The sequence below is a fragment of the Solanum pennellii genome, chromosome 2 (assembly GCF_001406875.1).
Source record: "Solanum pennellii chromosome 2, SPENNV200".
Classification (NCBI taxonomy): domain Eukaryota; kingdom Viridiplantae; phylum Streptophyta; class Magnoliopsida; order Solanales; family Solanaceae; genus Solanum; species Solanum pennellii.
Genome location: NC_028638.1, coordinates 59,405,966 through 59,417,857, shown reverse-complemented (window position 1 = coordinate 59,417,857; position 11,892 = coordinate 59,405,966). Strand labels below are relative to the sequence as shown.

The following is an 11,892-nucleotide window of genomic DNA, read 5'->3' as shown; positions in this document are numbered from 1 at the left end:
CACCCTAAAATGCCTATAGATGGAGGTATGGATGGACATGGTGGTGGAGAGTAACACCTATGTTATATCATCAACTACTCTAGACATTCTATGAGAATCTAGAATTGTCATTCATTTCATTATTTATTCTGTAGAAAAAGGACAAACAGACAGTCACTTACTTGAGTTGGCAGCAGCAATTAGTTTGTTACAATTAGTAGCAGTGAGTGGAATCACAATAAAACCCAGAACTATATTCCCTACCTATACTCCTCCCACTTTCTCAATCAATGTGTACAATACAACGTTTTAATTAAAATTATAATATATGCTCGTTGAAAATTTTACTATCGTGACAAAAATTAAGTTAATAACTAGAAACACAATGAATTTGGCAGCCGAGAGACAATTTTGATTCTCCCTAGAGTAGTAGTGTTCCCTTTTATAATGTTATCACAACACACATCAATTTTCTTCCTCATTTTGGTGCCAAAACCATTTCTCAAAACTATACTCTTCCTCAGATGCCCATTCTCCCTGCATCCAATAAAACCAAAAGGGTGACCACTCCTCACCCTGCATGTTGCAGGAATCATCCCACTTTTATGGATTTCATAGATAAACTCATAACTCGAGGAGAAATGTACATCCGGGGATCAAAAAGCTCCACGATCATCAAAGAACTATCAACTAAACAAATTGGATGGACCCAGCCTTTTAAATTTTTCCCCTTGAAACATGGGTTTAAAGTTTGATATTTGTTGAAAGGTTACTAGAATTTCACATATATTTAAAATTATTGAACCCATCCATCTCTGTCTGATTGCATTTTGGTGGACAAAGATTTAGAGGAGGGAGTTTTCTGGGTAGCTCTGATGTTTAAGTGAACAACATTTACAATATACATGCCTCTCTCACAATACTGCAAGAGCATCAAGTATTGCCATCATTCGCCAACTTCAGCTCAGCACTTACGGCTCCAAACAATAAATGTTGATTCTGCAACTAAGAATTTGAATAACTCAAACTTCCATTGGATCTTCTGATAAAAGAACCACCGCATTTGTTGTATACCTAGGGCTTCTTTTGTAAGTCAATTGTACATCTAAGACTTGTTCAATAGGATTACTTTGGTCAACGATATACTTTTTCTAATTCATTCTCAAGTCACCTGCATTTGGTTAACTTGACTCTTAAACGAGTGATTGCAATTAGCTGGAAGTAATGCTGATTTTTATCTGACTCCCGTGAAAAAAAGACATCCCTTCAGGGCGACTTCATAAAAAAATACGTCATTGCAACTTCCTTCACGATTCAGCATATCAGACTCTGTTATGCACTATTTTATTTGATCTAATCTTTTTTCCCACATTTAGATTCGAGATACCACAATGTTAGATGCAGCTAATGTGTCATCACCAACATTGGTAGAAATTGAAAATAACATAATGAATGGAAGGATCAAGTGACTTGATAGTTTGGTTGTCTTGAGTTCCCATCATCTAAAAGAGCAAGCCTAGGAAGAGGTCTGGGACCTCCAGAATAATGTTAGCTTTTCTAAATGGATGAAGGTAAAAGTCCCGCTAATTAGAAGGATGAGATTAAAAGAAAATCACCAAACACCCATGTCAACAACACTAATCAGAACTAACCAAAATAATTGCTATTGGTGGTGAATGAAACTAAAATGGCCTGGCAGCTTCTTCCATCAACTTTTTTGATCTCATCAATCTCTCTACCTCCTTCAGAGTCTAAAAATCACAATAAAATACAACACTTATAAGGTCAATTATCAAATGAAATAATATATATCCATCCTCCCACTTATGAAGAATTTTCTTTTACCTCCAAAACCATATCTTCTGTGGTCACTGCATCCAGTGTATCATAGCCTAGCCGAGAAGCAGTATCTGCAAAGAATAAATAAGCTGTTAAAATACAGCAAAAGATGTGTTAGTGCTAATGAGTATGAAGCAAATAGAAATTACTCTGTAGTGCAATAGTTGTATCAGCTGTAGCATATCCATTACGGCTATCTTCATAAATAGCAGTTAATTGAGTCAACACCTGTTGCCATGGTAAGCTAAAAATCAGCATAATAGACCAACAGCTGAAGAAATCCACAAACAAGAGGTATTATTAAGCTAGAAAAGGATGATTAACATTAAAGATCTGTGTTTTGTCTTGCTTTTTAGGTGGAAGTCATCAGAAATATACCTCGGAATATGATCCATTTATTGCTTCAGCAGCAGGAAGTTGAAATTTCTCCTCCACAATCTGCTTGGCTACCATATCCAAGGGGACATCGATCCATATTGATATGCCGTGTCTCATAAGCGCCCTGTAAAAGTAGTCAAGTTATGATCAAGAACAAGTGATTGTCTTCCAGGGGAGAGTATAATTAAGAAAACTCATACAGATTTGCTGCACACTGAACTGCACCATTCCCAGCACAAACAACAAGGCGACCCATGGATGACAACTGCTTCAGTACCTCCGTCTGCATTTTCAAAATTGGTTTTGGTCATAAATCTCAACATCAACATAGAGAAGCGGTACATTAGGAAGACGGGCACCTCCGAATCACGAAATCCCTTCAAGTCTGTCTTCATAAACGACCTGACAGCATCCTTTCCTCCCAAAGCTTGTTCAACAACACTATCGCTGCAATAGATTAAGGTAATAAGATGATGAGTTAGTTTAGGGTTTTTGGAGAAAACGTGAACAAGTGATGTACCTGTCAAAATAATAATAGCGCAGAGCGTCTGCAAGAAGTTGAGCGGAGTTAGATTTGATGGAGCTGTTTATTCCTTTCAATTCAAAGCAACACAAGATAATTAGTTTTGGGAAAGCAAAATGACAAGATTGAAACAAGGGAGAAAAGTTATGCCCACCAACAAGGAATAAACAAGTTCCTTTCAAGTCTGGGGATATCTCTGCTGCTTTCCTCTGAATCGCATCGAGTCAGTCAAATGACTAGTTAAAAAAAGAAGATTGACGTAAACAGAAGCATCCTCAATCTTACCTTGAGGGTTAACGAAATGGTGGAATCTGAAAATGGGAAATCATACTCAGGTTAATTATGAACCATTATCAAGCATTTGGTGTGCGCGACACAGACAGACAGACGACGACTCACCATGGTTATGCTTGGAAACAGCTCTGGGCTTCAGATGATGGCAAAAAGTAGGGACGACGAATGGCTGAGCCAATTGGATCACCTTCATTTTCCTTATCAGCAAGCTAAGGATATCAAGTTTTATTTTTTTTACGCACTTTTTATTCTTTTTCTGTAAATCAGTTCAACATACACTTTTTGTACTACAAATATTCTTGTCTACAGTTAATTCTCAAAAAGTTGGTAATTCTTATCAATTAAATAAATTTAAACGGCCTTCGGCTTAAATTGCAACTTTTGATTGCTGCATGGACAATAACAGAATGTGCTAGATTATAAACACAAGGTAACTGAGAATCATTCTTAATTTGACGTTTCTCTACAAGGGGGTAGGGGTGGATTTGAACACCGCGAGATCAAAATTGTGGCAGGAAGCTCCCGTTACATTTGTGTAAGTAAGATACATGGAGAACCATTCAAAACCGAACAAATAAAACCTTACATTAATTAATAACATATGTACAAATCCCACTCCCGCAATAATGCTTGTGGAAACAAACTCTACACCCACACGAACCCAAAACAAAAATATATATATATATATATATATATATCAGCTCCTACCTGCATCCACCAAAAATGACATGTCAAAGATAACGGGGGAGGAAATGAATTATACTATCACATGAAAATCAACGCATTCCTCTTTTAGCTACTCTACAAATACTTCAATTACTTAACACCAGTTATCCCACCCACCCAAACAAACAAACAACCAATCTGACATACTTTACCAGTGAAGATTTGACCAGGTGGAGGGTACAACACTAGACAAGATTCAAACACAACTTGGAACCCTTTTTTCTCCTTCTCAAAACACTCGGGCAGATCAATCACAGATATGAGGTTCACTTTAGAATTTCTCACTAGCTACTTGTCTGGAAACAGTATAGTTGCCAGGTTACTATTAATCAACTTTACCTCTGATTTGCCCAGAATTTGAAGTGTTTGAAAGAGAGAGAGGTGTCAATGGAGGAGAGCACATCACATCACCCTTGCCCTTTCTTTGAGGAGATTCTAGTAGCTGGGCTACATGTAGTGCCATTGCTCTCTGATTATTGGAAGGTATAGAAAAACTTCGAGGAATGGTTAGCGGAGGAAGTGGTAGTGGAGAACCCGTATTTGATGCCAGCACAGGGCTCTGATTAGTTGGTGATGTTTCTTGATTTCTGTTGACTAAAGGCGCAGAGTGCCCAAATGCAGTAGAACTTGATGGCTTGGAGGCCAATAAGCCAGGGGGACGAGGGAGCTCATGAAGCTCACTTATTTTTGGTGAAGAAACAAGGGGAGGTGAAGCACTGTAGGATACATCTAGAGTCGATGGTGGCTGAGTTATTGGTATACCAGAAGCCAATCCAGGTTCTAGAAGAGGCCGTTCGGCCAAGCCAATAGGTCCACTGGCAGATAACAGTGGCTTGCTGGATGAAGGCTTACTTGCTAATGGACCTGAGAAAGCAAGTCTTCTTATCTTTCTGGCATCAATTCCATTTTGTATATCATTTTGTGGGAGAGAAGTTCCCTCAGCAAGAGGCGGGGGTAGTGGGGTGGAGAAAGTATGATCTTTAATCTCTTGAGCAGTGGATTGGCCTTTTGCAAGAGTGTCTGTTGACAAGTTGTCATCTGAAAATTTAGAGTATTTATCCATATTAAGCGGGGAAGAATGCCACGGATTGTTGCTGCCTCCACTCGTATTCATGGTACTTGAGTGTTGAAGGGAAACACTTGTCCTTGAAGTCAAACTTTTAGCATCAGCTGGAGTCGGTAAGACGTATGTGTGAAATTTCCGGGCAGATGTCTGTGCTTGTTTGATTCTATCAGAAATATCTGATTTCTCTGCAAATATTGGAGCAGAATGACTAACTACACGTGGTTGTCTAGTAAAAACCTGCTCCTGGTTTCTGCCCAAATCCAACTGCAAGAAAATGTCTTTCAAAATAAATAAGCAACATCTCACAAGTTGACAATAAGAAGCATACAAAAGACCCAACAAATCTGAGCATCCAACTGAAAATCTCAAGGCAACATGTGGAGTGGCTCAAACCCTTAATAAACCCCTTTGAAAGTCCTTATACAAGCCATATGGGGAAAATATATAGCTAACATAATGTTCACCAAATACTAGATACAGCCACAGGAGTAGAACTTTACCTCCACTTCCTCCATCCCAGAGGTTAGGGTACTTGGAGCATCAGCGGGATCAAACTGCCAAAATCAGGTATATTAGACCAAAATCCAAAATTTGGCAAACTAAGCAAGTCATCATCTAAGATCAGATTTTGATAATGCATATAATATCACTATAGATCATAACTGTCATTCTCTTCCCAGGTGTGTCTCTTTAAATATACAGACACGGGCGGACAAGTTCAGATGTGCATTGAATGAGTACAAAAAATTGATCTAGGGATGTAATGACACTGAAGGACAAATGCAGTAATAAGAAGACTTATACTTATAGCTGATTTTAGTAGTTGTGAGATCGGAATCAGTTTGTGTAAAAATGTGTTGACTAGGATTAGGAAACCAAAAGATTATTTTTGTGCTGCTTGAAAACTAGCACCTCATCACTTTATCAAATATACCAAAAATAATTGGATGTAGCAAGTGAACTAGAAACATATTAGGGATCAGCCAGTTTTATTGTGGTTATTACAAGCTAACGGCAGGGAAACAGCATTTAACAATACGCCAAAAATAATTGGATGTAGCGCATGAACTAGAAACATATTAGTGATCAGCCAGTTCGATTGTGGTTCTTAAGCTAACGGCAGGGAAACAGCATTTAAGAATTGACATGCTACCAAAAGATTTAACAATCAAGCCAGTAGGCAGCTCACAATCTTCCGCAAAGGGAAAGATGCATGACAGCAATATGATTACCTACCTCCATTGAATCCCTCATTGGGAAAGAGTCATTTGGTTCCTGCTTATTTTTTCTATAATCAAAACTCAATTCACCATCATCATTGGCCTCATAGCTCTTGCCTCCATCCTCGCTATCATCCAATTCAACAGGTTGATAGTCAATGTGTTGGTTTTCAGCAACCATCCTTATTTGTGGTTCAACAGATTCAAGAGATTTAAGTCCTTTGCGGAAGAAATTAAGCTGTTCCAGAAAAAGAGAAATTACGCAGACAAGTAAGTACCCGATTCAAGAAAAAGATTGATAACCATTAATGAATAAATAAAGTTATGAAATGCACAAGGACACCTGTGCTCCATGGTGACGAGCTGCCTGGGTCAAAAGGCTCCGACATTGCCCTTGCTTCAGAGATTGTACACGGAAAATGCAAAGTCTTGCCATTTCCTCATAGTCCTCCCGAGCTGCCTGTAACTGCTGAGAAGTAAAGTTCTCACCTTTTCCACCTTTTCCTCTTTTTGCCATATACTCGTACACCTCCCTGCAGATCATGCCTGATGTTAGCAAGACTTGATTGAAATTTTATTTCTTAAAAAGGATTTTTGTATCATGTCAAAAAGACATATGGCGAGGGATACCTTTTTTCATCACACTGCAGTTTCATCTCCTGCATCAAGGAAGAAGATACAACCGACTGAGTAATGAGGAAACAATGCAAAAATCCTTACATATATGTGTTCTATAATCAGCCTTCAAAGGTACATCAGTATGGCAGTTTATTCAAATTAATAGATTTGTTTGGTTTGTTCAATAAAATTGTTTCTGCTCATCTGATATGGGTGGTTATTTAAGTTAATTCAATTAATCAGTCATAGGACACCAGAACCTGTCAAATTTACACTATGTCAATCAGTCAATGGCAATAGGCCACTGCAGCTAATATGTGGACTGGGGAGGGATGAAATCTTGGCCAAAGAAGACCACTAAATGACTGGAAGATCTATTTAGATGTTCACAGAAGTTTTGCTGAGGATAATGATGTGCTAATATGGCAGGAAGACAGCATAGGTGACTTCTCAGTCAAGTCTACTTATACAGCCCTACGGCCCTTAACAGGACAAGGGGACAGGAGAAAGAATGGCCATGGAAGATGATATGGAAACCTAAGGTACCTTACAAAGTGAAATGTTTCACTTGGTTTTTGGCAAAACAAGCTGTTCTAACACATGAGAACCTGAACAAGAGAGGCCATCAGTTAGCTTCTAGGCGTTACTTGTGTGGAGATCAAGCTGAGACAATCAGCTATATTTTCTTACATTGTAAATGGACAGAACAACAATGAAGAATGTTCACTAGCCTGAAGGGGATCAGGTGGGTGAAACCAGGATGCATTAGAAGAGTACTTAGTAGCTGGATCAGGTATGGGAAAGTTACAAAGAAGGAGGGGAGATGGAAGATTGTCCCAGCATGCATTTGGTGGTCAATCTGGAAGGAGAGAAACAATAGGAGCTTTAAAGATGTGCAGAACAGTCTACAGGATGTCAAAAAGAAGTGTTTAGCTCTATTTTACTTCTGGTGTAAACATGGTTTATTAGCTCAAACTGAAGACATCTTTGAAATTCTAGATTGTTTATAGGTAACACAAATAGACTTAAGCTTTTGATAGAATGTAATACTTTTGAAGGGGAACTACACTTTTGGTTGTAGTATACCTGTGGATAAATAGAGTATGTTACCAGTTCCAAAATAAAAAGTAATGCCTAGCTATAAAAGTCGATGTTTAATAGGATTAGCAAACACGACTTTGATTAAAGCAACCAAATTAATGAGAAAAAGAAATATATAAGTTAATTGAAACCCAACCAACCAAGCACTCTACATATATGGGACTGTTGGTGTAAAAACATTATCGATAATTTCAAACTCTACCAGATAGCTAAGAGGCCACAGTAGTGATGCATCTATTAGAAACTCCAACCCCACCCAATTAAGACTTTATTACAGCCCTTATTGTGGGAGACACTGAAGAATATCAAGTAACAACTTAGCATAAGCTAAAGTTGTACCTGGGTCAAAAGCATTAGGAGTTCATCAAATTTCTCAAAACTTGGGACAATAACAACAATGAAAAGGAAAGAAACATCATCAACCAATATAACTTTCAAAAGTTACAACCAGTTAAAGAGAAACAACTATAGAGAGGACCAAAGAATTAGCATGGCTTATAATTAAATAGTTTCTGAATTATAATTAAAAGTGTGGTTATTGAAAATATAGTCCATAAATAGCAGGACTGGAACAGTTAATAACTACTCCCTCCGTTTCAATTTGTATGTCTAATTTTGACTTGACACAGCGTTTAAGTAAATAAAATTTAGAATCTTGTGGTCTTAAATCAAAGATGTGTAAATGTACCAAATGTCCTTTAAACTTTGTGGTCTTAAAGATGTCATGTGGAAAGTTGAAATTAAAGAGTTGTCAAAAAAGGAAAGATACTTTCTTTTTGAAATGGGCTAAAAAGGAAAAAAAGACAAACAAATTGAAACAAGAGAATGAGGAAACTTGAACTTATCAAAAGGACGTAGAGATAATCAACAGAATCACAAAAGAACAAACCTCCACTTTCCGAAGTTCACTAAGAAGAGACTCAGATGGGTTTGTGATAGTTAAGATGATATGGGAACGCTGCAATACAGAAGGCAAAGGTCATAACCACATTCACTTAAATTTGGTAGATAAATTATTAATGAAAAAAAGAACAGGCACTGACATAGCAGTCTACGAATTTCTGAAGTTCTAATTGTACTCCTCCAAGCATCGACATTGCCTTGCCTGCATATAGATAGTATTTTACAAAGAAAAAAATCACAAAACAGAATGTGGAATGATAGGCAAGTCCATTTTTAAACAGTAGATTACATATTTTTTAGCAGCAAAACGCACGTATCAAAAAAAAGTCACAGAAAAAAAATGAAAACTAAGGAAACAGGAAGAAAACAAAAAATGGATAGAAAAAGATGTTATACATGTGTACTCGTCAAAAAATAGATCTTATGTGCGTGCAATCAGATTTTCAAGAAGAGAACAATAAGTACATATATAATAAATTAACTACATCTATTTCCATTTGGTACTATTATATTCTTTTTCATTTCTAAATTAGTTACACTGTTGGTGAGCTTCGGAGAACACAACCATCAGAGGGAAATGAGCGTTTCTTACAGTTCCTAATATAATTTGAACTGATGAGGAGATTGTGATCAGGTTGACAAGCTGAGACACAGTGGCAGAGCCAAAAAAACATTTTCTTTTTGTAATATATATGATTTGGATTCTAGTGTAGTGGTAAGGGTGATTCAAATATTGTCTTAGAACACCAATTCAAGTCCAAGGTATGACATTCTAGTCCTTTTTTTTAATCTCATATGACTTTCTAGCTCTGCCGCTGCTGAGACCCCAAATAAAAAGCTCTGAACCAGTAAAAGATAGAGCTTCTGCAAGGCAAAGGTATAACAGCGTGAAAAGTATAATATTCCCTCCAGAAATACCAAGGGCAAACCAATATTTCTTTTCAAACTGAAAAGTTCTAAGGGATTCACTAAAATTGGTGTCTTGACTTTTTTACCAAGTTCTAAGGAATTAATTAGAAGTGGAAACATCTAAGTATACATTACGCAAAGAGGTTAATGATCAAATAAGCTTTGCATGGAACTGGATGTTAATGATCAAATAAGCTTTGCACGGAACTGCTTGTTAAGCTGATAACTTTATTTAAGCAGTATAAATGATCTCCGACAGAAGCTAATAATGAAAATCACTATAGAATGATACAAGGAGACCTAAACATTGGTTAACTTACGATTTTCTCCATCACCATTCAATGCAATTTTCTCCAATAAGCAGGTTCCCATTTCCATCAAGGATTCTGAAAATTCTGAAAAAGGAAATGAGCAAAGTGATGATCCGTTTGATGAGCTAAATATGGAGATTTTTTTTGTGAAGTAAATCCTAGAATTTAATTTCTGGATTCTGTTACAGAATGTAAATAAAGCAATCTTTCGCTTGTTGTTATGAAACAAACAACTGATAAATCTCTTTTGAGAAATAGGAAGTAAGTATTAAAGTAAGAGTGAAGATGAATAACATTGGTAATACCATAGGCACTATTAGCCGCAGCTGCTGCTGCAGATAGCAAGCTGTCATAACAATCTCTCATGTCTTTCATATCCTGCAAAGGAAAATGAATAGAGGAGTTGAAACAGTTGAGTGATAAATCAGATGTGTAACAGGGGGAAAATGGATACGGGTCGGGTAAAATAGCAGAGGAATCGGAAACCCTAATAGTGAAGGAAGGGTACCTGTGAAGCCTGAGAAAGTCCATCCAAATGCAACAATATCTGGTGATCCTTCTTATCCTTGTGTAGTGCAAATTTCTTAAGCTTTCCGAAAGACGACTTCATCATTAATTTACTGCCTCTCTTTTCAGATTTACTATTGATCTGTCTCTACCTCACACCTAATCTCACACACACACACACACACTGTGTGTTAATAAATGATTTGGACAGAAGTGCAGTATGCCGTAGACCGGAGAAAGTAACTCTTAAGAATTGAAATAAGTTGCAGAGAGGGGTGGGAAGGAGGAGCTTATTAGTTTTACCAAGAAAATTCTAATGTCATGCGCCCAAGTCAGAATGGCAACTGCCTCTCTACTTTGACCCATTTTCTTAATCCACACAAACACTTGCTTAATTACTTGCCCCTTCTATTTTCCCCTATTCTACTTTAATAATAATAATAATAATATTGAAAAAATTGCAAACATTTAAACAATATTAATGGATGAACTTGTATTATGAAGATATTTGTACGGATATTTAAATAATATTTTTAAAAAATTATCCATCTAAATCATTTTGAGATTCAAATTTTAAAATAGACATTTTAATAAATATCGATCTAAATCATTTAAAATAAGTAAAATTTAAATTTAAAAAAATAGTTCAAATAGGAATAACTAAATTAAGTGCAAATAATGTGAGGCTTGAGTGATCTACTACCTCTCAGCTCAACTTATCTACCTAGGTTTTTCTATTTTGTGATTATGTTTTTTCAATTGGTAGATACTTTCGCTTGCCAAAAGTTTCACATTCAAACTGTTGAATATAGTAACAACAATTAAGTAATAGAAGAGATCACTGTTTCTCTTTTTTTTTAAAAAAAAATAAGTGTGGATGAGATTGTATTTTATTAATCAGAAATTTTGAATTTGAGTCTTAAATAGAATGATAGGAAGTGCTTCCCCTTAGATGGGATCTTATAGGATGTAAATTTAAAGTAGTCATACTCGAATAGGATGTTGCACAACAAATAAAAAACGAAGAAAAAAAACATTCTACAATATAGCATGAAAAGGTTGATCAAAATATGAATATAACATGATTCACAAGTAAATAAATGTGGTAACTAATTTATAGATGAAATCCATGGCGTGAGACAAAGAGCATAACATATTTGATGTAATTTTAGGAGTGAAATTTAGGATGGTAAAATATAGGTAGAAGAATAGTTAGAGTTTGGATCCAAACATGAAAGGAAAAGGAAAATGGTGTGGGTTTAAGGGTGTGTTTGGTATGGAGGAAAATGTTTTCTATGGAAAATGTTTTCCTAGAAAATGTTTTCCTGGAAAACAAGTAGATTTTGGACTTATTTTCTTATGTTTGGTTGGTAACTAGAAAAATTTTTTCCGGAAATGATTTTTAGTGTTTAATTTATAAATTAAAAATGTTTTTGAGAGACATCTTTTATTTTTACTAGAATAAAAATTAATTTATGAAATTAAAAATATTTTTTAAAAATAAAAATTTGGGTGGTG

The 11,892-nt window shown here is 36.2% G+C and overlaps 2 protein-coding genes across 8 annotated transcripts; both read right to left on the bottom strand.

Annotated features, from left to right (window-relative positions):
- Positions 1–212: 212 nt before the first annotated feature.
- Positions 213–3,354, bottom strand: LOC107011013 (probable inactive shikimate kinase like 1, chloroplastic). Of its 6 annotated transcripts, none has more exons than XM_027914278.1 (11): positions 3,119–3,354; positions 3,005–3,030; positions 2,874–2,928; positions 2,717–2,789; positions 2,556–2,643; positions 2,397–2,479; positions 2,197–2,320; positions 1,968–2,046; positions 1,825–1,889; positions 1,632–1,730; positions 213–516 (listed from the first exon to the last, which is right to left on the bottom strand). In XM_027914278.1, exons 1-10 carry the CDS (start codon positions 3,204–3,206, stop codon positions 1,662–1,664), a joined length of 750 nt encoding a protein of 249 aa, XP_027770079.1. In that variant the 5' UTR covers positions 3,207–3,354; the 3' UTR covers positions 213–516; positions 1,632–1,661. The 6 variants fall into 6 exon arrangements, with proteins under 6 accessions (XP_027770079.1, XP_015065807.1, XP_015065808.1 ...); XM_015210321.2 differs by lacking the exon at positions 213–516 and adding an exon at positions 619–984; XM_015210322.2 differs by lacking the exon at positions 213–516 and adding an exon at positions 619–978.
- Positions 3,355–3,513: 159 nt separating this feature from the next.
- Positions 3,514–10,706, bottom strand: LOC107011012 (uncharacterized protein At2g33490-like). Of its 2 annotated transcripts, XM_015210317.2 has the most exons (11): positions 10,376–10,706; positions 10,173–10,245; positions 9,877–9,951; positions 8,788–8,849; positions 8,634–8,702; positions 6,656–6,684; positions 6,369–6,558; positions 6,042–6,263; positions 5,306–5,359; positions 4,079–5,069; positions 3,514–3,721 (listed from the first exon to the last, which is right to left on the bottom strand). In XM_015210317.2, exons 1-11 carry the CDS (start codon positions 10,478–10,480, stop codon positions 3,711–3,713), a joined length of 1,881 nt encoding a protein of 626 aa, XP_015065803.1. In that variant the 5' UTR covers positions 10,481–10,706; the 3' UTR covers positions 3,514–3,710. The 2 variants fall into 2 exon arrangements, with proteins under 2 accessions (XP_015065803.1, XP_015065802.1); XM_015210316.2 differs by lacking the exon at positions 3,514–3,721 and having other exon boundaries at positions 3,755–5,069; positions 10,376–10,480.
- Between the last annotated feature and the right edge of the window lie 1,186 nt (positions 10,707–11,892).

Bases quoted from the DNA above. Each gene is read 5' to 3' on its own strand.
- LOC107011013 (XM_027914278.1), bottom strand. From the start codon at position 3,206: ATGAAGGTGATCCAATTGGCTCAGCCATTCGTCGTCCCTACTTTTTGC. The intron at 2,644-2,716 runs GTACATCACTTG...AATCTATTGCAG, and splicing joins CGCTATTATTATTTTGACAG to CGATAGTGTTGTTGAACAAG. The intron at 2,321-2,396 runs GTATGAGTTTTC...CTACTTTTACAG, and splicing joins GTTCAGTGTGCAGCAAATCT to GGCGCTTATGAGACACGGCA.
- LOC107011012 (XM_015210316.2), bottom strand. From the start codon at position 10,480: ATGATGAAGTCGTCTTTCGGAAAGCTTAAGAAATTTGCACTACACAAG. The intron at 10,246-10,375 runs GTACCCTTCCTT...TTTCCTTTGCAG, and splicing joins GACTTTCTCAGGCTTCACAG to GATATGAAAGACATGAGAGA. The intron at 5,360-6,041 runs GTAGGTAATCAT...TGATTTTGGCAG, and splicing joins CAATGAGGGATTCAATGGAG to TTTGATCCCGCTGATGCTCC.